The 25,515-nt window shown below is 49.8% G+C and overlaps 3 protein-coding genes across 9 annotated transcripts; 2 read left to right on the top strand and 1 right to left on the bottom strand.

The window, feature by feature from the left end:
* Positions 1-613: 613 nt before the first annotated feature.
* On the bottom strand, positions 614-11,529 carry LOC122383633 (aspartate--tRNA ligase, cytoplasmic-like). Its single transcript, XM_043370271.1, has 11 exons — positions 11,129-11,529; positions 8,820-8,913; positions 7,829-8,030; positions 6,759-6,861; positions 6,159-6,333; positions 4,697-4,840; positions 4,093-4,264; positions 3,406-3,553; positions 2,912-3,101; positions 2,181-2,373; positions 614-1,292 (listed from the first exon to the last, which is right to left on the bottom strand). Exons 1-11 carry the CDS (start codon positions 11,164-11,166, stop codon positions 1,129-1,131), a joined length of 1,623 nt encoding a protein of 540 aa, XP_043226206.1. The 5' UTR covers positions 11,167-11,529; the 3' UTR covers positions 614-1,128.
* A 192-nt stretch (positions 11,530-11,721) lies between these two features.
* Positions 11,722-14,782, top strand: LOC122383638 (protein HEXIM2-like). Its single transcript, XM_043370280.1, has 2 exons — positions 11,722-12,106; positions 13,168-14,782. Exon 2 carries the CDS (start codon positions 13,170-13,172, stop codon positions 14,151-14,153), a length of 984 nt encoding a protein of 327 aa, XP_043226215.1. The 5' UTR covers positions 11,722-12,106; positions 13,168-13,169; the 3' UTR covers positions 14,154-14,782.
* Positions 14,783-15,432: 650 nt separating this feature from the next.
* On the top strand, positions 15,433-25,167 carry LOC122383508 (protein RRP5 homolog). 7 transcript variants are annotated; one of them, XM_043370044.1, is made up of 9 exons: positions 15,433-15,496; positions 16,627-16,916; positions 17,196-17,594; positions 18,135-18,326; positions 19,418-19,546; positions 19,857-19,958; positions 21,520-21,673; positions 22,467-22,632; positions 24,580-25,167. In XM_043370044.1, the coding sequence occupies exons 2-9, from the start codon at positions 16,644-16,646 to the stop codon at positions 24,770-24,772; spliced, it is 1,608 nt and encodes a 535-aa protein (XP_043225979.1). In that variant the 5' UTR covers positions 15,433-15,496; positions 16,627-16,643; the 3' UTR covers positions 24,773-25,167. The 7 variants fall into 7 exon arrangements, with proteins under 7 accessions (XP_043225979.1, XP_043225993.1, XP_043225987.1 ...); XM_043370058.1 differs by lacking the exon at positions 15,433-15,496 and adding an exon at positions 15,538-15,565; XM_043370052.1 differs by lacking the exon at positions 15,433-15,496 and adding an exon at positions 15,563-15,594.
* Positions 25,168-25,515: the final 348 nt, after the last annotated feature.

The following is a 25,515-nucleotide window of genomic DNA, read 5'->3' as shown; positions in this document are numbered from 1 at the left end:
CTGACGCCCTACCGCTGATTCTCGACAAAATGCGTAATCCTCGGTGTTATTGCGCATTCCCTAGAACACCCGTGAACGGTGAAACATTTCATCTTTGACCTGACCTGTGACGTCATCGGTCACCCCGAGGTCAATGAAAATTGGTTTTCTGCAACAAATTTGACAGGCCTTTCGAACGCCATTTGAATTTTGCGGATCCGTCCAGTAGTTTCGGAGATATGAGGGGGGGGGCAAAAAATAACCCCCCCCCCCCCCCACCAGGTCGCGTTATAAACAGATCCCACCAGGGCGCGGGTTAAATTGCCAAAATCAGTGGGCACGGTGCTCCCCCCGTTCCGCCGCCTATGCTCTATAGGCCCCCAACCTGAGATCTCTAACCGGCCACTGACTTTGTTCTTTGAGGGCACAAGACTTACTTTTAGACGTCACGCACTGGCCTCTGAGGTCCCACATCAGCCTCTGGGGATATGGCCTTTGAGGGCGGTGTGGCAATGGGCCCCTTTAAGCTAACACCCCCCCCCCCCCAGGGTCGGCAGGGGCCCCTTTGCCAAGTTGCCCCCCCCCCCCCAAGTCTGCAACCGCCGCTGCCCCAGCCCGGCCTCAGACACAGCACTGCTCCTCCCCCACCGTATGTTTATTTTACGCCCAGCTGCGGTGCCGGCGGGCAGCGGACCTGTTTACAAGACTGATAAACACAGCACGCACACACCAGACGCCGGCCGAGCAGGCGCCTCGTGTCGAGAGCGGCACACAGGACAGTGTCGCAGCCGCCGGACGAGCGAGGATGGAGAGCGGCACACGGCACACAAGGTTCCAACACCGTCCCCCGGGCCTAAAACAGCCCCTCCTTCCCTCACCACACAGACACAGCAGCCAACCACCCGCCCTGCCCAGCCCACTGACCAGCGACCGCCGACGATCTGTTAACGAGCATTTGGGAAGAGTGGGAGTCAATTTTCATCGCTAAAACCACGACCATGACTTATCTCGGGTTGGTTCGCTTTAAAAAGAAAAAATCAACAACGGGCGGCCGAATATGTATTTATAGTGCCCAGCGGAATAGGCCGGAGCCGAGTGGCGCCGCTGTTGACAGTGGCGCCACACAACGGGCGATATGGGAACCTCAGCCTAGGGCGTCAACCGTTTGGGGTCGCGCGGGAACATGGACGTCTTGCGGATGTTGTCCAGCCCGAGGTAGAGCATGCAGACGCGCTCCATGCCGATGCCGCCGCCGGCGTGAGGCGGACAGCCGTACTTGAAGCTGTCGATGTACGCCTGAATCTTGGTGATGTCTGAAAAGGACACCAGGGTGTTAGAAAGGCAGGCTTGTAGGTGAGCGCAGTTCAGTTTTGAGCCTGACAGCAGCTGGACTAAGATGCCCGCGGCGCCACGCATCCACTACTGTTCGATGGAGTGTGTTCAAGGCACTGCTCACCGACACAGCACCCATAATGACGGGATCAGTGTGTGTATGATCGACAATGACTGGACACTGGTCGCCTTCACACGGCACGGAAAAGGCACCGGCCACCGCACTCCCTCCCCCCCCCCCCCCCGCCACTACCGTGGGACGGATCGATATGGGACGGTCAGCTACCGTACCTACGCCGGGGCAGATAGCCGGCCTATCCGTCAATTCCCAGCTTTTGATTCCTGTCCCCGTGGCCGTACCTGACCACTGACCAGCACAAGTCATATATGCCCGACCTCCGCCCCTCAGCGTGCGTCAGTCCAGACGTCTGAGACATCCTGACCCTGGGGCTGACGCTAAGGTCTGACCGACCGACCCTGACCAGCCCCGACTCTGGGATTATAAGGTCACCCTGCCCAATCCACGGCCGCCCTGTCGGACCAGCGCCGATTCTGGGACTCACTAACGCCACCCTGCTCGCCCCACGCCCGTCCCCGCCCGCCCCATACCGTCCCCTACCTATCCCCGTCTTACACTGTCCCTTACCTAATCCCCGTCCTGCCCTTTCTCTCATATGCCTGCCCAACCTGCCCTTTCCCCCGTGCCTGCCCACCCCACACCGCCCCCTAGCTATCCCCGCCCTGCCCACCCTACACCTATCCCCGCCCTGCCCACCCCACACCTATCCCCGCCCTGCCCACCCCACACCGTCCCCTACCTATTCCCGTCCTGCCCCTTCCCTCCCGGTGCCTGTCCGTCCCCGACTGACCAATGCCGTGGTGTTTGGCCCGCTCCGTGAGGAACTCGGCGTCGTGAATCCGCTGCGCGCCTGACAGAATCTCCTCGCCGCGCATGAACATGTCGTACGAGTTGCTCCAGCGCCCGTCCTTGGGGTCGGGCATCGTGTAGAACGGCCGCACTGCCAGCGGGTACTTGTCCATGATGAAGAAGTCGGTGTCGTACTGCCGGACAGCGCGGGGAGCGGTCAGACGCGGGTATCGCAGAGTCGAGCTCAGCTGCGTAGGAGGGCGCGGGGTTTTCGCGAGGCGTCAGTGACTGAAAACTACGCGGTGGGGTTCGATGTGGGATTTGACATGTATACGGTAACAGTAATGTACCAGGTTGTGTACGGGATTGTGTACGGGATTGTGTACGGGATTGTGTACGGGATTGTGTACGGGATTGTGTACGGGATTGTGTACGGGGATGGGTACGGAGCTGGGTACCGGGTAATTGTGGTACAGGAACTGGCCAGCAGAAACGCAGCAGCTGTGAGCTTGATCGCATTAATCCCAGTACCATATTCGACTGAGGTAGGGCGAATTCTAGCATCGTAAGTGACTCGGCTCTCGGCTATTTTTTATTGCAACTCGGCGGGAAATCTCGGTGATTCCGGCTCAATTTCGTTCTATTTTCGACTACAAACTCATTTCCTTCCCCCCCCCCCCCCCCCCCGAGCGTGCTCTGAAGTTCTCCCCACCGACTGCGGCGCCGACCTACCTTGGCCTTGACCAGCCGGCCGAGCAGCTTCTCGTTGGGCGTCGAGAGGTCATCCTCGTCACCCATCTCGACGCCCGCCTCCCGCAGCATCTCCACGCCCTGGATGAAGTCGAGGCGCAGAGGCGGCTCCAGGAACCGGAACGGCTCCGACGGAAACTGGCGGCGTACGGTCTCGATCTCCGTCTGGAAACTGACGCCGGCACGACCGTGTCAGGTTAGTTCAGGTGGTCAGGTCAGGTCAGGTCGACGTACACACCAACTGAGAGATGTCAAGCCATACATACAGATCGCGTCGCAGCGGTGGCGGCAGACGAGAGAAGCCGTGACGATACAAAGGCGTGACAGATCGCCAGGTGCCTTCCGTCCGCCGTACGGCACACCCTACACCGCGTCCCTACTGTTATCTTCAAACATTCAGCACCAAGCCGATTCCCCTCCCCTTCTCTCCCCACATTCCCCGTTCGTTTGCCTCACTCCAAGACCCGCCGGCTCACTTGTCGCGCAGGCCCTTGAAGATCTCGGTGAAGAGGTTGCCGATGGTGTCGACCACCTCGTGGTAGTGATGCGCGAACGCCATCTCCAGGTCGAGTCCGACGAACTCGGTCAGGTGGCGGTGTGTGTTGCTGTCCTCCGCTCGGAACACTGCGGGCCGGGCGGGATGGTGAAGGGAACGTAGGGGAGCGGAGGGGTGATAGTGGGCGTGGGGTACAGACCGCACAGACAACAGAGTCCGTAGGGGATGGTCGTTTAACCCTACAACGCCTAGGGGGGGGGGGGTTGTATCAACCCCCCCCCCTGAGGTTTTTTCGAAGTGCACGCTAAACGGCTTGTCGTAGCGGGCTGAAATTTTTGTCCGGCATATATGTGAATATCGATTACTCAAAGTCGTTGTTCCGTGACATTCCCCATAAGTGTCCAGTGTCCGCTGTCCATATGCTTACAGCTTATAGGCTTATAGGCTTATAGCGACCAGCGACCATGATGAAATTCACTGCTCATGGTAACACTGAATTTAACCAATGAAACGAGCAACCATTCACGCAGCTCGTTAACTCAGGTATTGGAAACGACTTATTCAAATAAAAAGTGATTAATTTTTAGCATCAGTGCCGGGATTCGCAAGCTACGAGCTTCCCTCCCCCTCTCTTCATCCTCCTCCTCTCCTCTGCCCCAGCTCTCACCGGCGCCGACGGTGAAGACCTTCTCGAAGTCGGAGGCAATGGCCATCTGCTTGTAGAGCTGCGGCGACTGCGCCAGGAAGGCGCTGCTCTTGAAGTAGGACACGGTGAACACGTTGGCACCTCCCTCGGACGCCGCCGAGATGATTTTGGGTGTGTGAATCTCCACAAAGCCCTGCCGAGCGGGCGGTGAAGGGGGGGGGGGGTGATCAGACGGGGGTATATGAGGGTCAGGTGGTATGAGAGGACGGGCAATGCGGGAATCAGATAGTTCATAGAGGTGAGGAGATGATCAACCAATACGATGGAGGAGCAAATATTCATGACGGGGGCAAGACATACGGATCAAATGACATCTGGACAGAAATATCAAATCTGATGACCACCAGTTTCGCAAAGCGGCCAATATCGACGAAAATAAGCGTCTTTCACCTCATAACAGTTACTCCATCGCAAAATGCAAAATGACCAAAGCAAACACAAAACACGAGTACCACTCACAGGGTCTAGTAAAGACTCAAGTCCACCGTGGGGTCAAACATAATTACGATTCACGAGTGCGCCCTACCACCACCCCCCGCCCCGTTCCCCGTCCCCGAACCCTCACCTGGGCAGTGAGTGTCTCCCTGAACAGGCGGCAGATGCCGGCCTCCACGCGGAAGATGGCGTTGTTGGTCGGTGTTCGCAGGTCCAGCACGCGGTAGTTGAGGCGCGTGTCCTGGTTCACGCGGATCTGCACACCCTCCGGCTCCTGACGGTCACGTGATGTTCATACAGTGTGTATGAGGAAAAGTCACGTGATAGCACAGGGGGACAGTGCGGGAAAAGACACGCACCGGTGCGGTTATGTCATGAGCACCAAAGAATATCATCCACCACTTATAACGTTGTTATTTGCATTTCGTACCAGAGGGAATGGATATTCTAAACAGGATATCATTATCTCTTCAATTATGATTCAATCTACTTCTTTCAACATAATAACTGACGGTAGGCCACTATTTGGTTACACACAGAGTGGTCTATAATCCAGGTGCACAGTGCTGCCACAGAAGCACCAGACGACTATAGCCGTCCACAGCTGTGGTTTACTATGATCGGCCACACAACACCAGGCATTTATTTAACTGCCGTCCAAAGGCAAAACCCATTATGTTACATTGACCTGTGACCTAACATAATGGTTTTTGCCACTGGACGGCAATTGGTAACGACCAATCACCGCTCGACAGACACACACATACTAACTCAGCCGCCATAACGAGCCTGAAAAAAAAAACAGTACATACCAGACATATGTACATCGTTCCAGACAGAAACGATGCACATATCAGATAAGACGCGTCACTAGCATCGCCATTGTCCTTTGTTGCTGAAAGGGTTGCGCAACGAACTGCATTGCATCGCGGAGAAATAGGCGCCTCCGCCGATCGTCCGTCCTAACCTGTCCCGCACCAGTCAGAATGTCCGTGCTCCGTTTTGAGCTGTCACATACCGTTGAGTCTTCGGACTTGCCCAGTCATCCTACCCCTGTTCCTTTCGTCCCATCCCTGTCCCGTCCGGTCCACCCCTGTGCATGTCGCCCCATCCTATTCCTGTCCCGTGCCATCCGTTCACAAGCTGTCGCGACCTTGGTAGTCCTGCCGCGAGCCGCGATAGGCAGTGAGCGGGCAGCACTGTGCGGACCATACTTCCGGGAAAGTCGCGGCACACCGGGTGACTGCGGCCGGCCGGCCGGCCGGCGGCGCGGGCAACTCACCGAAATTATACGACACGGTACGGCGCGGCAAGGTGTGAGACACCACATCAGGCACCGCACAGTAAGGCAAGACACGGCACAGTAAGAAACGCATAAATCACAGTGAGGTACAGTGAGCCACAACAGAACACATCGCACACTATCATATGACACGATGATTTCGTCAACCATTCTCCCCTCCAACTCTCGTCCCCCGCCTATGTTGACGCTTCCACCATATATGCTGACCTCACTCACTCCCTTTCCTACCACTACCACTTTTAACGCTCTAGGTACCCCCCTCAACCTAGGATACCTATCCAAACCGCACCTCCGTGTCCGGCCGACACGCATCCTCGATCTGCAGCGGCAGCTGCGGCTCCGAGGCGGAAACCACCCAGAGTTGGGTGACGTGCAGCTCCACCTCCTGCTGGGTGCACGACTCGATCGGCTGCGGCGAGCGGCGCACCACGCCCTCCACGTCGATTATGGACTCGCGCGCCACGCTGACCAACGGGAGAACAGGTCAGATGGTCACGGTGAATGAGTCAAGGTGTCGCATAACCATAAAATACATGACATCTCAAGAAGTCGTGACATTATCATAAAACCATGGTTTGGAATATGATGCGTATCGGAGAAACGAGTGAGCCATTCAAAAGATGGTGCTGACGAAGACATTTACCGCAGACACTATCAAGTATGCCATTACTGCGAATTATAAAGGGGTTTGTATTGGCCACCGGCCGCAAGTCCATTTGTAAAGCGCGTTAACTTTGCTCATGTATGGTAGCTGTTATTAAGCTTCCAACGAGTTCAACACACCACAATTGTCATCCATCCGGCTGCCGGCCGCGTCCGTACCCCGGTGGCTCCGATATCGCCCCGTCCCCTCCCCCCCTCCCCTGCCCTTCCCGGCCGACCGACTCACTTGGCGGCGAACTTCACCATCTGTTTGCTGGTCTCCGCTCCCACGGCCAGCAGTGCCTGTACCGTGAATTGCTGCTGACGAACCACGAAGAAACACTGTTTGCCTGCGAAACGCCCAGGGGGAGTCACCTAAGGCATGGCGGATTACGGTTATGAGGCGGCTAAATTAAAATACCAGCGGAATACCGTAAGTAGTAAACGGCATCGCGATAGGTTGATCATCTGGAAACCGGAAGCCGTGCAACATGAAGTCGAGTTTTCCTGTCCCTAGCAACTAGCAAGTTCAGCAAGCAAGGTTTTAAGAAATTATTGTTCTTATATGCATTTCGACACTTGCGGGCGAATAACATTTGAATGCGATTTCATCCGTGCCCACTGCCCAGGTTAAAAACTGGAGATAAGGATGATTGATTTACGCATCAGATCAATATAAGGGTAGGTACGTAATGCTACTTGGATACTGATCAACAAACCACGTTTACGGCTCAGTGACTTCTGACACTGTTAACACCGCCGTTCAGTGCCATGAACCCCTGTTTCGCCAATGGCACTCGGATGTAGCCACGTGCAGCTATGTGGTACCTATCTGATGCACTTGTCTCGTCTTCTGGCCAGCAAGCAGGGCCGTATTTACCGTAGCTATCATACGGCACGATAATGGCAACCCACTCTGCCAAATGTCCCGGAGGACCAGACCATCATATAGCAGAAAACCCTGTCTCATGGTGTATAACTAGTGGCAGAAATTAACGTGGATTGTTAATTATTTCGAAGAAATAATGAACTAAACGCCGCTATCAGAAACGGACCGACCTTTCCATCCTTCCCGTCCAATATGTGCTGTGCTGCTATCCTAACTTGATGCGTGCTCGTGGATGTTTTGAATAGTAGCGAGTCCTGGCACCCCTGACTTCCTCTCTACCGCAGTACCCACCACTGACTGGCTCCACACTTCCCCTCCCCACACCGGCCCACCCTAACGCCCCACACCCTCCCCCCCCCCCCACACCGGCCGTACATACACCCCTCCCCGCCCACACCATCGTCCGCCAGCGCCACACCAGCGCCCACCTTTGGCGCGGCTGGTGTGCAGCCGACCGCGCACCCAGAGGCGCTGGCCGTCCTGCGCCGCGGTCAGCTCCTGAACGCGGTGCAGCGGCCGCTCCAGCAGCTCTGCCGACTGGTTCATCGGCTGGCGGCCGTAACGGCCCGAGGAGACGTCCGTCTCGACGGCCGCTCCGTCGGCGGCGGGAGCGTCACCGCCGGCCGGCTTCTGAGGGTGGCACGGGGTGGTGGATGCCAACCTTTGATGGCAGGGTGTGCACAATGCGTGATTTGTGATGGAAAGATGGGATGTGGCTGAGACTTGCCACTTGTTAGTGAGATGATGGTATTGCTGTTGTCTGGTAAGATGCCAGCTATGTGGTTCTGGATGGTGAGAAACAGGTGGTGGAATGGGTTTGCATTTCTAAAAAAAGAGGCAGTTGAGGAGGATGCACACAATGAAGTCACAGAAGGCATTTAAAACAAAGCTGTGTCCAAATACAAATAGCACAATAGCACACTGTTTGTCCTGAAAATAGCACAAATAAGAACAATCTATTCAGTAAAGTGCAGACTGTAACTTGTATTTTTGAAATTATCACTTCCCAGGAAAGGGATATAACAGTGAAAGTTATATTAAGTTACCAAGTTATATAATATACTATTTGTGGGGTGTCTATCTATTCCATTAAACATAAGAGTAGTGTCCAGAAAAAATATAGGGATACCAAACAGTTTAAGGTTTGAAATGCAAATATTTCTTCTTACCTTTAACACCACCTGTGATTTGACTGAGAATATTGCAGCTTTTAGTTTCAGCACTAAACCACAATGAAATTATTCTGACAGCATGGCAACTGTGATATGTATACCAATACATTCAGTCATGATCACTGGCATTTTCATTTTACTTTTCAAATGACTGCCAATTAAAAGAGTATTTTCTTAATCATGTGAGAAAGACATGACATTATATAAGATAATGCTACCAACTGCAGGCTAATGAAAGTCATAATACCTCCTGTGTTTTATGTTCAGCTTTCTTTGCAGCTTTCTCTGCCTTCTTTGCTGCCCTCTTTGCGGCTTTCTTGGAGTCTCCATCTTCTGCCTCACTGCAAAATGTGAAAATAAATCAGCAAAACAAATAACCATTGAAGAAATGAATGGAAAGTAGTTACATACCTCAGTAGGCGGAACTATGGTCATGAGTACCCAAATATAGGAACGTTCCCATTTTTGGGAACGGAGTTCCCAAATATGGGAACGGGCGTTCCCATTTATGAGAACGGAAGGCAATTTTTCGGCCGTTCTCCCACTAAAACTCAAAAGTGCATCACGTCTCAAAAAAGTGCACGCTGATTTAAGTATCTACTAGATCTCCATAAAGTTATCTTTAATCTGACCGTGGAACAAGGAAATTGACCGTGGAATGATATTTTTAATGATTTTTTGAAAATGACAGAATGGTGGAACTATGGGTTAAACGACATTTAACATGCAATTTTAAGGAAAATGAAGCATTTTTTAGTTTGAGGTAAAGTATAATAATTTTCGCCTGGTTATGAACTTTCATACTATCGACACCAGATGCTGACAAATGCAAGCGAAGACGCGGACGGTCCCGAGGTAATATTGTTGACTTTTGTGTCGGGGCGGACGACCGCGTGGAACGTGAGTGAATTTACCGAGCTACTGTTGTAAACTCAGTTTAAGCGGTTGAAAATTATCCAGCTGTATTTTATCATCCCGGAAAGACATATTTTATTTGGATGCTAGCTGTTTAGAGTTGTTTTATAAGGAGCGTCATGAGCGTGGTTTTTGTCTTCCGTGTTTCTAAGCGTGATCGTTTTGGGGGAATTTCTCTTATATAGCTCGCTCTGTGTGGCTTATTTATAATTTTTATGCTGATTTCGATAATTCCTCGTGCCCATCCTACCAGGCCTTTTGCCACTTACACTCATCAAGAAAGGAAAAAACTAGATTTTCATTGGGACTAGGTTTTTTGAGGGTGTAACATATTCAGCGTTCCCATTTTTGGATACTTCCTTGTACTCGTCAACTATCGGTGATAAACAGACAGGTGCTTGACATGTCTCCACCCTCAGCGCGGACGGTGGATATAGGTATGGAAGACCTTGTTGAACATCGCTGAGCGTTGTGACTTGTGAATTACGTAATCCTGCAGAGGGGGGCGTGCCCGCTGCGAGATCGACGGGAATAAAAGCGCAGAAGACCGGAGGGGTGTTCACGGGCACCGCACACTGCTGCGTGCGCTGTGTGCGGTGCGTCCAGCAGGCGTGGGGGTAGGGGATGGGTAGGCAGTTCTGACGTCACGGCTGCGTGCGGTGGACGGTCCGCTGTGGCCAGTCCCGACCGGCCACAGCGATCGCTGTGTGCGGTGACGGAAGGCTGACGTAGGGACAAAGTGGGCGGAGCTTCGAGGCTGTGTGCGGTCCGACCGCACACAGGGCCCGTGAACAGCCCTCGGGCGAAACATGCGACGGTCTTGCCGGAAAGGTCATCTGATGATTGTTGCGTTAACAATAATTTGCGGCGTTGGACGTGATGCTGGACGTGGAAAGAGCCCCTGAAAGGCGTCGGTGAAATCGTTCCCAATTTTGGGTACGCCGTTCCCATAATAAGGAACGCTTGCAGCGCCAGTGTACGAGAGCGTTCCCAAATTTGGGCTCGCGGCCCGGATGATGGACTGCTTTAGAAATAGGGGAACGATTTGAAACTACGATGGGCCTTACAATATCAAACTCTTTCCCAACAATATTGAGACAAATATCAGGCGGTTCACGATCGTTTTATATTTTTTGGACGTCATTTAACGGTTCTTTTTCTTGTTTTAAATAATGCCTACATGGCGTTCCCATATTTGGGTTTATCGTTCCCAAACATGGGAACGAAAATGCGTTCCCGAAAATGGGTACGCTTGACCATAGTTCCGCCTACTGACCTACTAACATGGCACCAATACAAAATTTAGGCAAGTAGGTACCTCCACTCTGCAGTGCAAAGGCAAAAATGCTTCAGCTTACATTAGGTCAGAGGATGTTATGTCAGGCCAGAGGTCATCAGAATGTAATTGTTTTGACTTTGCATGACAGCATATCCTACAAAAAAACAATCACATTATCTGAAAAAAAAGCAAAAAGCATTCACACTGTCCGAGAGAAACTGAAAAGTTTTGTATCAAGTAAAAAAGACTAACCAGTGAAAATGAGGTTTGGTCAATAAGGCTGCCACACATGGATGGCTTCGACAAATAGCTGGTAGGTACCTATCTATTATACGTGATTCAGGCCGACACCCTTTCCTCACCTTTTTGCAGGTGTAGATTGGGGATCTTTAACACCCATTGCAGCCGTTCAATAGTAAATTGCTTGAAAATAGTTGCAGTGAAATTATGATAATGTCAGGCGTGATGTACAAAAACAACAGAAAATGAATTAACACCCCACACCTCCAACAACCACGATTCAAGCAAACACCTCCCCACCCGCAGTGAAACATTTCCGCACACATGTGCATGATGAAATGTAATGTTGGAAGAAGCTATCCCAATTCCAGCTTTTAACGTCTTCAAAATGATGCAAAAATCCCATTTAAAGTAAAACGGCTTTTAATTTTCTTTTTTTCCTGTTTCATGTAATATAATTGTTGTTTTCTTCTTTTAATATCTCAATATGAAAGGCAATAAAGTAAATATTTGTCTTTTTTTGTATTTTACGTCACCAAAAATACATTTTTTCTGCCTCAGAGGGCTCCTCGTTTGTCTCACGTGCGCAGTCAACCATAGAAAATTACATATTTCTACAAAGTAGAAACTTTCTTTGACGTCATTAGTTTATTTCGTTATTTTCACAATAGCGCTTTGTGAGAAAATCTTTATTTAATAACTTAAAAAATAACTTGTGGCGCATGAAAACTGAAACAAGAATTTCAGTGAAGAATACCAGAATAGTTCGAATTTTCAATGTTGAACTAAGAATCAAACAACGCTATAGACAATCCTGAGTCGTCATCAATTCAAATAATCTGTGTTCTTGTCTAGCATTTCTACAATTTAGATCACGTTGACCGGAATGCTCGATTGTGCAATTTGTTTGTGGCTGAATTGTTATGAGAGAATCGCAGTTCGCACCTTACCTCCGTTGCCTCCGTGACCTCGTCTCGGAAATGTCAATCGTCATTATCCGTGGTGTTCGTCAAAGGCCTCTGAAATTCTGCTGTTGATATCTTTGGTTTTTGTAAAAGCAAGAAAGGATCGTTAAAAGTCAGGGATCACTTTTGAAGAAGGTAGGCCCCGCTAGGCGCTAAATGTCGGGCAACTAAAAGGGTTGGATGTTCATATTGCAGGGTTGTTCATAGTCATCTGTGTAAGCCAGGTAGGGGAAAATTGGGTATTATCGGACGGGTAACTTCAAGCCATCGTAACATGAAGGTTATCATTTTTATGCAACTGGGAGTCATTTAAATATATGTAGAAAGCCCAAAACTTTGTTTTTAGAAAGTGCTGACGCTGAGGTTCCGGTGTTGCGTTGGAGCGGTGCGATTTTTAAAGTAAAAAAAAAGCTACTTGGGACCGTGGTGACAAAGGAAATCCAGCGCTATCTTTTTTGCAAATAAAATATTTGCGTATGCACCTGGGGGAGAGTTCAGAAGATAACTCCTGTCCGATATTACCCAACTTTCCCCTACCCATTATCATTCTTAGGTAGTCATAAAGCAGGCATCTCACTTGTTTTTTTGCAGCCATGACCAAGGAGAGGCAATATACCCAGAGATGTAGGTTGTAGGTTCATGTACTTTGTAGGTGGTAGGTTAAAAGGTTGTAGGTTATAGAGTGTAGGCTAGGTTAGATCAGGTCAGATATTGCTAGATTAGATTAGGACTACATTAGGTTAGGTTAGTTTTGGTTTGGTTTGGTTTTGTTTGGTTAGAAACTAGAAAGAAACATCTCTGGCCTCTGGGTATTGCACCTCTCCTTGGCTGCAACAACAAGTGTGACACCTGCTTTATGACTACCCATTCTTCTTATGCTCTTACACACTTACACTGAGGGCACTCAGGGGCTCCTAAGCAAGCACAGTTACAAAAAATATTTTCCAATAAAGATTGATTTCATTTGATCTTTTGCATCAGAAGATAAAGTATTAAGGGAAGCCCATTGTTCTACACACCATTTTCTGTTTGTTTATTCATCTGTTATTGGATCAGCTTGTGGCTTATTAAAGGAAACATTCCAGTTTCCCATAACAAGTTTTTTTTTGCTACAAAAATCTGAAGTTTCATGCTTCTTGTAAGGTATGCTTATCATGCTTTTGTATATGCTAGCACAATGCCTACTCTTTTTTCAGACATGGCTTCACCATCTGTGTTGGTGGACTCCAGCCCCCAAGTTCTCACTGGCACTGTTCAAGATGTCAACATCCCTCATCAAAGGCCAGCAGCAACCGGAGATGATGAACGCACAGCCAGTCAGCCGGCGGCCTCACCTTACCGTTCTCCGGAGCAGCCAGCTGCAACACCAAACCAGGAGGCCTGTGTGCCACAGCGAGAAGCTCCTAGCACATCGCCACCGGCCTCTCCTGGCTCAGGGATCCCCGCCGCCCAATCAGATTCTGCCCAGAAGCCACTGCACCGTCCCTTGAAGCGGGGCCGCGGCCGTCGGGGCCGCTCTCGTGCCAGCCGCACCGGCCGCGGGGCGGTGGACCGCGACACACTGCTAGCTGAGGGACATCCGCTGGCGCCCCCCAACGACACCGACTTCCTGATGGACGACCACGACGACCAGGCTGATTCGGACCTGCTGTTCGACCGGTACGGCCAGCCGACGCCGCGAGAGTCTCCGGCCGGGCCGCACGTGGGCTGGGCGGCGGCGCCGGCCGGCCTGTCCGGCTGGCCGCTGCTCGAGCCCAGCATGGCGCGCCTGATTGCCGAGCACATCCAGATGGAGAGCCACATTGAGGCGCTGGAGGCGCGCATTGCGCAGGTGCGCCAGCGGCGCGACTCGGGCTCCGACGGCTCCGACGAGGAGATGCAACAGGGCGAGGTGCACATGGCACCCGAGACGGCCACCAAGATCCGGGTGCTGGAGGCCGAAATCCGCCGCCTGGAGGAGGAGAACGCCGCGCTGCGCCAGTTCAACGAGCGCATCATCGACGAGCGGGGCCTGGACGCCGGCGCCGGCTCGGTGGAGTCGTACACCAGTGACAGCGAGAGCGACTCGAGCAGCTCGAGCTCGGCCAGCAGCGCGTCCAGCTCATCGGACTCGTCCTCGAGCGGCTCCGAGTCGCCGCCGCCGTCGACGCCGGCCAGCCCGCGGATGCCTGCCAGTGTGTGATGGCCGCGGCGCCGGCCGGACGACGGGAGAGCACTGGCCCGAACCGGTCGGTGAACTATGTGCGCGGTACGTGTGAGTCTGCGTCCGTGGCTCTGGTCTTCTTGTGATGTGGAGGCTTTTGGAGCATGACTGTTGGTGTCGAAGTTGATTTTGAAGCGGTCTTGAGTCGAATGTTCTCATATGTCATCTACTGATTGTTGATGAAGTGCGGAAGTGGTGAGAGCGCGAATGTGATCAGCCTTTTATCGAAAAGAAGAGGCTGATTCTTGTTTGGATGGCCCATTTCATTCCAGTATCGGTCTTGACTTATTTGTAGTGTGTCTGCATCATATGGTTCCAACATCATGCATTCATGGACCGTGAAACCCGTGAGTGTATTTCAACCGATTGCGATTTGCCAATCATTCAGTTCTACTGAGTTCTGGAAATTTAACACCATTTCGATAAAAAATGTACGAATGCATAGTACAAAGTCCCTGTAACGTGGTTGCGTGAATGGGTCGATATCGGGCATTTTCATCGCCAATGCCTGCTTTGTTAACAAACTCACGCTGTACACATGTTGGCAAATGAAATGGGTCTCAGCATTGCATCTCGGATGTTAATAAAGGGTAACCGATCGTTGAAAAGTTGCTGCACTGCTAATGGACATGAGGCATGAAATGTGCGGGGTCGTTTTCTCGTGATAAGCTCAATGTGAACCGGTAAGTGATGTGTTATGACGATCGCGAATCCACCTAGCAGCTACCGTCTGATTTTTTTTTTCAGAAAGGTTCACGATCTACCGTTTAGGTTTTAGTGTCACGGTGTTGGGCGGGTCGCGCCCTGCGACCTGCCCTGTCAGCCGTTAGTTGTCACCATTGGGCGAACTGTACACTCTACAGGGCGGAAACACAGCCCTTTCACTAGGGCCAGCCTGCGCTTGAGTAGAGAAGATGCCTATTGCCTACTCATTGCCTACTTATCTGGAGATAATCCGCAAGGCGGGGCCGTCACTTGTCAGAGCCCAGATCAGCAGGCGGACAGTGCATCAGATTCCGTCCGGTATCACCTTCCCAATTTTCTAATACGATCACAGTTGCTCCTAATAGCTGATTCTTTTAAATATGTACCCATCGAAGCAGGTACAAATTGAGTGTGATTGAAAAACAGACTGAGGCAAGGCCCTAAAAACAGACAAGGCAAGTGTTGTAACTTCAGGTGATCACCGTCTTATTTTAGTAGTCTATTTCTTTTGCGGCATGCGGACTTTTGTCAGCATATCTGGCGACTTTCTTTCACTTCGGAGCAGGAGCAACTGTTCAATAGCTGAAAAAACTCAGTTTTGAAACCGTTTCGGGACGGTATAGACCAACGATGTTCATCCAACTTCATTATGAGCGCAGACATATTTTTAGCTAAACACAATCAGCGTAACAAAATAGTTTTGGATTGGTTTTGGGTGCACAGAGCGCTGCAAAAAAAAAAAAAAATTATAGATGTGAAAGAAGTTAGGTGCAATTGAGTACTATTATGTGTTTAAGCCCATTTTAGTCATAGATACTAACTGAGCTGATTTCCAAACATTTGTATATTGCTTACATAGCCTGAATCTAGATTCCATAGCAATAATGACAGAATTTAGTGCTGCTACGAGATACCTATAGTCCTAACTCCTACATATCAAGCTTCTGGTCATCCTTCGGCAATCCAAATCCTCTTCTTTGTTCATTTATTTGCATTCAAATAGAAAAGCTATGCATGCATAGGTTGCTTGCGTTTTTCAGCAGAACACTTCTGCCGGAAACTTGAAATAAAACAGATTGTAATGTATTACCAAGTGGCTGCCGGCTGATGTCTAGTGCCTTCTAATGTTTCCCTGGTGCTCTCTCTGAATTAAAGTGAAATCTGGATTAGTTGGCCCTCAGATTTTGCTTCTATCTGCTTTTTGGTGTGATAGATATACTCTGTTAAGTGTTAAATATTATTGAGTTTTAATAAATTATACAGTCTCATTTTCCTCTTATCGCAAAAGCTACCTATGTTCATTGTCAGCATCAGCAATGAGATGTAGGCTGGATTTATTTGCTTTTCAGTCTGGTATGATTATTTTCCTTGTTTTCTGGCCAGTTTGTTCTCAATGAGCTGTTAGGGGGTGAGACCTGATGATTTAGGGCTTAATAATTTTAATAGTTAGGTACCCATTTCCAAAATTTGTTTCTGTTTAACTAGGAAGATAGGTAGTTAGGTATCTATCAAATTCTTATCTGTCTGCCTGCTAACCTTCTTGACTTTCATAGCCCTCTTTATCCAAAAACACAACCAGACTTGGTGTGTCATCAGCAGAAAATTACTGTGTTTATTATGCATTCATATCTTCATTCTTGCCCAAAATGACTCACTATCTTGTTATTTTGAGATGCTCATTAGGAATGTGTGTTACATGTTAGAGTCCTGCTTTCGTGTGTTCATCTGACTTTGTTTTCTTTTTAAGGTTACTGATTTGCAAAAATGACTAGCAAGAAAATGGCAAAGGGAAAGATGGCTCCAAATATGAAGAAGAAAAAGCAGGGAAAAGAAAAGAAAAAGAGTACATTCATCTCAAAGGAAAAGGGCTCAATTTTAAAACACTCAACCAAGAAGAAGTCTATGTCAGATGTTAAAGCAGCCTCAAGTGATATCCTGACAGAGAAGATGTCTCTGTTTAAGGGTCAGTCTGAGTCTGTCATCAAGAAAAAAGCAAAGAACCTGAAAGAGTTCACCCAGCCTGAAGGATATTTAAAGGCATGTCTGACTTCAGCCAGCTATGCTGAAACTTGAAATGATGAGTGTTGGATTCTTTCCTTTATTCTTTGTTTGATTTTTGAGTCATATCTGAATCAATTAAAAGATGTGTCCTTAAGCTGGTTGTAGCTTGTCAATGTGGTATTGCACCTTTTTTTAAACTATTTTGTAATTTGTTGGGCATTGGGATCCATGTTAATAGCAATGCAATCAGTACATACCCACTGTGTTGTGTTTTGCTGAATTGATAAGCAATTAACAGTTGTAACAATGCTTCAGGATTCCCCAAGAAAGCAAATCAAGAAGAAAAATGAACTATCTTCACCCAAAACAGCTACCAAAGGGAAAGAAAAGAAAATGAAGAGGAAACTAGAGAATAAATATGTTAAAAGCATGAAGGCCACAAAATCTCCAAAAAAGGAGATGGATGCATCAGAAGACATGGCTGTTACAAATGGCAAAAGGAAGAAGAAGCGTCGTGAGCTGGCGCGCGGCGATGGTCCGGCGGCGGGTGAGCTCTCGTGGGCGGCGGCCGCGGGGACTGGTGGTGCCGCCGGCCAGCCGGCGCGTCTGACAGTGACTGGCGGCTTCTCCTGGGAGACGACCCCCTGGCCGCAGTCGGGACCGGCGGCGCCCGCCGCCGACAGCAGCGACGACGACGACGAGACGGAACAACAGGTAGGAATGTGCCTGGCACTCGATGAGGCTTGTCGGCACTGCAGGAGCAAAGCATGGTGGCGCGCGAGTACTCTCCGAGAAGCCGATTCCGTTTCGAACGGGATTAAATTTTGACAAATTTATTGGTGCATTTTGATTAATTGTATCTTTATCGTATCCACGACTCCGTAATGTGTGGCGTGTTCTGTAATGTTACCAGCTAAGTAATGATGTAATCAATGATACCAATCAATATCATATCGCCCGTCGATAAGCGACCCGACGTGGTCGGCTCCGATGCGGGCCATTGAACACTGACATGGCATGACGTCTGTGGCCTGACTAAACCCCTGACCCCGGCAGCCGGTGGTGCAGCTGTGATCTGACCTGACCCCAGCAGTCATCAGTATGTCCTTCACCTGACCTGGCCCCTGTCCCGGCAGCACGGCTCTGTGACCTGACCTGACCCTTGTGCCGGCAGCACGGCTCTGTGACCTGACCTGACCCCTGTCCCGGCAGCACGGCTCTTTGACCTGACCTGACCCCTGTCTCTCCCGACAGCCGGCGGCGCGGCTGTCGCGCCAGCAGCTGCGGGAGCGGGCCGCCGCCGAGGAGCGGGACCTGGTGGAGCGCGAGCGGCGGCTGATGGACCCGAGCCGCGCGCCCGAGACGGCCGACGACCACGAGCGGCTGGTGGTGGCGCACCCTGACGACTCCAGTCTCTGGATCCGGTTCATGTCCTACTTCCTGCAGGTATGGCTCCTCGGTCAATGGGTCACTTATTCTTGCAGGTACCATGCTTTGTCTGTAGGTCCGGTTCTTTCCTACTTCCTGCAGGTACGACTGCTTTGTAGATACGGCTGATTCCCTGCTTTCCGCAGGCATGGCTCCCTTGTGCGTGGATTTGGTTCATTCGCTGTTTCCTGCAGGTATGGCTCCTAGTCCTTTGTGTGTGGGCCCGGTTCATTCCCTGTCTCCTGCAGACATATCTGGCTCTGGATCAGGTTCAGCTTGAAGAGATAAAACATAAGCGTAGACGCGTAGATTAAAGGGACCCTCCCACCTTAACATTAGATTTGAGTTGAGATAGCCAAAATGGGGTCCCTGGCTCACAATTACCGGTTTCGGCACTCACAACATCGAAAAATGCCTTAAGTCGGAAATATTGAATTTCAAAATTACGACATTTTTATTCAGAGGGGCTAATGCATAGGAATACCCCTCTGAATGTGTGACGTCAGCGTAGATATCTAACGATTTTTAAATGTTTGACTAAAACGTTTTGTAGCACGCGGTGGTATTGGCTGCTTTGGTGCGCAACAAGTGCCGCACTTTCAGCTGCCAAACTATTGCTTCCAAATAAAGTCGCTAGGAACAGCGGAGATCCCAAAAAGTAAACAAAAGTAAAAGTCTAATATTTTGAAAACCGGTGAATATTTTTCGGTGAAATTTGGTTGATATTCGTTTTCGCTCTTTCTGAACCGAGCGACATCGCTTTCATGCCAATTCATAAACTTTTTTGAAGGTGGGAGCCGGGAGGGTCCCTTTAATATAGTATACCTGGCTCAAAGGATCTCAAGGATAGCCTTACCAGATGGGGCATTTAGTTTTGTGGTACTTAAATTTTATTTACAACCGGATCGATGGAGGCAACTTTAATTCAATATTTTCCGTATCTTGTGCGACACGAATTTAAAAAAAAGTAGGCTTAACTTGCTAGCGATGCTTTCACATCCCCATCGAAAAATAACTGGGCGATAAATTAACTACCCATTGGTTCCACAGCCATCGGCGCATTTATTCGCCGCTGCACCGCTCACCACTGTGCGTATCCCCACCGGCAGGCGACGGAGATCGAGAAGGCCCGAGGGGTGGCTCGGCGCGCCCTGAAAACCATCAACTTCCGAGAGGAGGATGAGAAACTGAACGTGTATGTGGCCTGGCTGAACCTCGAGAGTATGCACGGAACACAGGTGAGAGCGAACTCGGAACAACTCTCACCCTTTTGGAAGTAAGTAGGTGAGAGGGCAATACACAGAGGGTATTGCTAATAATTTTGAGACACGTCTACTACGCAGTCGTGCACGTTTTGGCAATGTCTGTTACCCATTTTACTTACATGCCTGTGCCGTTCATTTAGACTTGTGATAAAATTTGTTTTAAAAGGCGTTGTTTTGATGTTAGGTTTTATCCTGTCGTACACCTGTGCAGCATGGGATGCTCGTGTTTCAACGCAGCAGCGTCTGGGGTGCTCACTGACCGCATCCGGCTGGCTGTCCGCAGGAGACCCTCAGTAACGTTCTTCACGAGGCGCTACAGTACAACGACACGTTCAAGGTGTACACGCGGATGGCCGAGATCCACCAGGCCAACAACAAACACGACGTGAGTCGGGGGCTACCGCATCGCGATAGCATCTGTTTGGCATCTGGGGCAGACTGTATAGTTCATGGCTGTACCTGGGAGACAGCACAGTAAATCCAGTCCTTGTTCGTTTTAGCATTTAGCTGAGAGTGCGCAGGTGGGCGGTCTGGTTCAGTTGAGTGCGGTAGCTATAATTCGTCCGCTAACTGTTGAGCATGGTTCACGCTGAACCAAGTTAAACGTTAATGAGAGTGGTGTGGCCTGAATGTGACTATTACAGACATGCGAATAATATGACCACTGCACGGTGATGACGGTCCTGCCCTTTGAGGACTGAGGAGACCAGTGACGTTTTGCCGGTCAGCCCACGGACCTGGCGCTTTGAAGTGTTCATTCAAAACGGCTTGCGCGGTGACGTTTTTCAGGACCATTGCCTGATGTAACGCTGTGGTTTTCACGCTTTGACGGCTCTAGAGTGTATTACGGTTCCCGACTCGCTGACTGTTCAGTGCTGCTACTCTGTAGCGAAGCGTTTCCTAAGAACTCGTTTGACTAAATGGCATCTTTGCAGCGACCGTGACGCTTCCAGCTGAGCTCCTTACAGCCAGCTGGTGGAGACGCTGACATGTGACTGACTGACCCCGCCGCCCCCAGGAGGCGGAGCTGATGTACAGTCAGCTGGTGAAGAAGCTGACCCTCTGTGACTGACCCTGCCGCCCCCAGGAGGCGGAGCTGATGTACAGTCAGCTGGTGAAGACACTGACCTGTGACTGACCCTGCCGCCCCCAGGAGGCGGAGCTGATGTACAGTCAGCTGGTGAAGAAGCTGACCCTCTGTGACTGACCCTGCCGCCCCCAGGAGGCGGAGCTGATGTACAGTCAGCTGGTGAAGAAGCTGACCCTCTGTGACTCACCCTGCCGCCCCCAGGAGGCGGAGCTGATGTACAGTCAGCTGGTGAAGAAGCTGACCTCCTGTGACTGACCCTGCCGTCCCCAGGAGGCGGAGCTGATGTACAGTCAGCTGGTGAAGAAGCTGACCCTCTGTGACTCACCCTGCCGTCCCCAGGAGGCGGAGCTGATGTACAGTCAGCTGGTGAAGAAGCTGACCTCCTGTGACTGACCCTGCCGTCCCCAGGAGGCGGAGCTGATGTACAGCCCTCTGCAAACTGCGTGGTAGGCATTCTTTTTTCGACAAAAATGAGAATAACGCGAATACTATGCTATCGGTCATTCGGAAACCGTAACAGCAAGACGCGCTAGACCCCACCCCTTAGATTGGCATCATCACCGTATTCATTTTTCATCTAGTTCGGCAACTAAACCCAAAAGTTTATATTTGCCCCCAAAACAAACTTTGGCATTTTGTTGCCACACAAGGCGTATATTTTGTTTATTGATAGACCTAATCGAAGGAGTGGAGCATGGCGCATCTATTTGCAGTGAGTTCCGACCGACTGATAACATAGCCTTTGAGTTATTATCGGTTTTGTCGAAAAAAGAATACCTACCACGCAGTCTGCAGAGGGCTGTACAGTCAGCTGGTGAAGAAGCTGACCCTCTGTGACTGACCCCGCCGCCCCCAGGAGGCGGAGCTGATGTACAGTCAGCTGGTGAAGAAGCTGCCGGCCAGGAAGGAGGCCTGGCTGCGCTACGGCGTGTTCCTGATGCAGGTCGAGCGACGAGAGGCGGCGCGCGCGCTCATGCAGAGGGCGCTCAAGTGCCTGGAGCGTCGTGATCGTACGTACTGACCCCGGCGACGGCTGGCTCCGCCTGGGTGTGGGTGCTAAGACCGTCGAAACCTGTCCAAACTTCGAGTACCTATATAAATTCTAAGCGGGGCTGGTTGTAATGTTTTGACCAGGCATTATGTAGTGCTTCAGGTCGGCGTGGGTTACAATTCACTAATTGGAGGCAACATTTGGGGATTTGCGATTTTTGTTACCGGTTAAAGTGCTTTGTTGGCGATTAATTTAACACGCACCGTCCTGAGGTCCAAAATGATCAATGACGCTGACGCATGATGCATTACGTGCCCTGATACCAGCAGTCAGATTAATGTGTAAATTATTTCTGGATGTCTCGGACGAAAATATTCACTAATTTATCGCTCGCTGTCCAAAGTCCGCTAGGTCATCAGTTTAGCTTAGCGTGTTGTTCCTGGGCTAATGGTCCTTTGGCAGCTATTTCCATGGCTATGAATCATGCTCCGTGTCTTAGTATTGGGTTGTTTAGTCGTTACACGAAATTGAGGCGGGCCCCGAGGCTGCACTCAGCCCACGGAAAACATGTTATGTTCAGCCCAAGTTTCGCCGTCTTCCTCCTTGCTGGAGTGTTTGTTTCTTTAATGTGATGATGCGACCGAGGTAGTTGTGAGGCCAGTTTTTCCCGTGGGTTGGTACTGGGTCTGGATCCGTGGACTTGTCAATAGGGGCCAGCGTTTGCTGTTGCTCCTGGGGCTTTTCGTCAGTACTTCGTAAAAAAATACATTTGGGTGCGGTGATTTTTATCGTCCCCCCCCCCGTGCCCACAGACGTGGAGGTGATCAGCAAGTTCGCCCAGCTGGAGTTCCGCTTCGGCGAGCCGGAGCGCGGTAAGACCATGTTCGACCACCTGCTGGCCACCTACCCCAGGCGGCTGGACCAGTGGAACGTCTACATTAACCAGCTCATCAAGGTCGCCGACTACGACGCCGCTAGGTGAGCTCATCGGGGCTGTAGTAGTGATGTCATTTTCCAAAAAATGTCTGACCGATATCGACCGAAACCAAAATTTTGGGAAAATTTCCGACCGAATACCGACCGATAACATCCCAAGCCAAAATTTGACCGAAATTTGACCGAAATTCTATTTGCTATTACTCTACCCCAAAATTAAAATATTTGGTATTGGTAACTTCTGATGGAAAATAATGGGAAATGGCATTTCAGTTCAAGTTTAGTCAATTCTTAGCCACTGCAAAATACATTTTGTGGTAGAAATTACATTGCTAAGGGTAGGAACACATGGACCTCAGCATTTCGCAGATTTCAATTTGGTTAATTAGAAATTAGAATTGTCAAGAATCTACTGTGGTATATGTAAGGAAGAATACTCATGCATGTTGCAAAAGCACGATCAATTAGTGAGTCTAATGGTTGGTAATAGGTATGTTCATGACAAAATTCCCTAAGAGAAAAGGCAGAATCAAAACACCACAAAACACATCAACACTGCTTGGAAACTGACCTTGAGTCTTGAGATGTGGTCTGAGATACTCTACAAAGAATTTGACACTGTAAATCCAGCTGAAAAGGCAGGTATTAGATAGCTCTGAGCCTGAATTTCTTCCCAAAAATGAAATGAAATTTCATTAAACTGGCACTTTGTCTTATCTTTACAAGAAAACACAATATGCAGACAAAATTAGTACAAAGTTGCGCAAAATAAAAGAAGAACCAAGGATTGACTTTTAATATCCTCTCTTCCCTAACGAAAGGATGTAAGATGATGACGTAATATTTAATTTATTTATATATGCCCTTTTGGGTGAATTATTGAAGGGAAATTAATTTTCTTGTAGTGAATTACACTCACAATGTTGATTTCATTATAATTCAATATCGTGTTGGATCATTTACATCAATAAAATCATTCACGAGGCAGCATGTAACAATCCAAAACCTTTTTTGCAGCAACTTAATCAGCTGGTTTAAAGTCTCTGTTATGGCGCATCTGTTTCGAAATCCTTTGTTAGCTGTGTTTGGAGATGATGTGGAAGATTCCAGAAAGCGGACATGGGCGAATCTGTAATTTTTATCAAGATTCTTATGTTTTATGTTGTGGTCATCTAGATTTCAAACATTTGGTTGGTAGCTGCAATGTTTAAGGAGAATGTGGAATAGTAGAACATCTGTGAAATGTAAATGTGCTCACTGCTAAGTGCTAGGTAAGTGCTAACTGTCCAGCCTTCAGAAACACATTTCAGTAATTCAAGTTATTTTTGTCCTTGCATTTTTGATGACTGTATAATGACTTTTGTAGGCAATACTTCTTTGATTACAGGTGATATTTTAACAGTAAGACTGGAATTTAGTTTCAAAATTGTGTGTACTTGTGGGGCCAACTGAGTCAAAATCAGCCTGCTCGTAGTTGTGGTTGGACAATGGGTGGCTGCTGCCTGCTGGGTGGGATGGCTACTGAAGTTGCCAAAATGTGGCATCTCTTGTAGCCTTTGGGGGAAATTTTGCAACTCTTTATCATTAACATCCCAATAAATTTCATTCTAACTAGGCAAAAATGGAATACTTTCTCTTTTTGAAAATGGTTTCACTGGCAGGGTGACCGAAAGTGTCCGATTTTGGGGGGGGCCTGACCGACCGATTACCGAATCGGTCAGCATATCTTTTCGGTAACCGAAATTTTCGGTAACCGATTGACACCACTAGGCTGTAGAGACCCAAGGGACCAGACTGTTACCCAGCTTCACGCCGAGCTAGCCCAGCGCTGGCTCGACGGAATCGTTAGTGATCTCCAAAGCCTAGTATCTTGTGTTAAGGCCGACAAAGCGATGATAATTAGTCCGTATCCTCCTCGTGACTGTCCCTCCCACCCCCGCGCCACCGTCCACCTCTCACTCGCCTCTCACAGCCGTGTCTCGTTTCCAGACTGATCTTCCAGCGGGCGGCCACGGTACGACTGAACGCGCGCCGCACGCGCTCCCTACTGAAGCGGTTCCTCGAGTTCGAGGAGGCGCACGGCTCGGCCGAACAGCAGGAGGCCGTCAGAGAGCTGGCCAGACAGTACGTGGAGGCACGCTCGGACGCCGACGCCGCCCTTCTAGACGAGCCGGCACGGTGACGTCACTGGATCGACTCTGACGTCATTGGACTAAACCAGGGACGTGGTCGAACCGGGTCGGTGGCGTTTTCGGTTTGAGGAGGTGGCGTCATGTCGAACTGTTGACGTCAAACAGACTGAGGCCGTGTGACCCAGTCAAAGAAACCGAGCCTGTGACGTCATCGGTCTGAAGTGTCAGGTGATTGTGGCGGACCGCGTTTTGAGTTTATTGGCGGGCCGCGATGCGGACAGCCGATTGCGGAAGAGTGCAACGCGTTACGATCCACGTGTATTGTTGGTAGGTGTGATGTCTGGCGCAATGGACAATGGACATACCGGGATCGCGACCGGGTGTATTCGCCGCCCGTGCGGACCGTGCTATACATTCGTGTAATACACGACGAGATCGCACTTTGGCGTGCCGAGTTTGTGGGATGGAGTGGACGGATAACAGCACAATCAGTGAGATCACACGGTGCAACAGTCATGAAGATGAACAATGACGAAATGAACTGACTAGAAAATATAAAACTACATAGCATCGAAACATGAAGGCGCAACACAGGCGTGATCGGGTCCTGTTTCAACGCACGCTGCTAGCCGCTACTATCGCGTTTCACGAACTGACGTCATAGGCTTTCTGTATGATGATACGACTGGAGTCCAAACACGCCTTTCCAATAGCTCTTCGCAGTCCACAGCTTCAAATTTCTTGCGGCTAGAACAGAAAATTGACGATTCCGCAGTTGGTTGCAACGTGGCAC

This window comes from Amphibalanus amphitrite, unplaced genomic scaffold (genome assembly GCF_019059575.1).
Source record: "Amphibalanus amphitrite isolate SeventyFive unplaced genomic scaffold, NRLGWU_Aamphi_draft 000012F_arrow, whole genome shotgun sequence".
NCBI classification, from domain to species: domain Eukaryota; kingdom Metazoa; phylum Arthropoda; class Thecostraca; order Balanomorpha; family Balanidae; genus Amphibalanus; species Amphibalanus amphitrite.
The sequence above is the reverse complement of the archived record's forward strand: the minus strand, read 5'-3'. Positions and strand labels throughout refer to the sequence as shown.

Coding starts and splice junctions, on each gene's coding strand:
- LOC122383633 (XM_043370271.1), bottom strand. CDS start 11,166: ATGGGTGTTAAAGATCCCCAATCTACACCTGCAAAAAG. Junction 4,265..4,696: donor GGGAGACACTCACTGCCCAG/GTGAGGGTTCGG, acceptor CCCGCTCGGCAG/GGCTTTGTGGAGATTCACAC. Junction 2,374..2,911: donor GCCGGCTGGTCAAGGCCAAG/GTAGGTCGGCGC, acceptor GCTGTCCGGCAG/TACGACACCGACTTCTTCAT.
- LOC122383638 (XM_043370280.1), top strand. CDS start 13,170: ATGGCTTCACCATCTGTGTTGGTGGACTCCAGCCCCCAAGTTCTCACT.
- LOC122383508 (XM_043370044.1), top strand. CDS start 16,644: ATGACTAGCAAGAAAATGGCAAAGGGAAAGATGGCTCCAAATATGAAG. Junction 16,917..17,195: donor AGCCTGAAGGATATTTAAAG/GCATGTCTGACT, acceptor ACAATGCTTCAG/GATTCCCCAAGAAAGCAAAT. Junction 22,633..24,579: donor GCCGACTACGACGCCGCTAG/GTGAGCTCATCG, acceptor TCTCGTTTCCAG/ACTGATCTTCCAGCGGGCGG.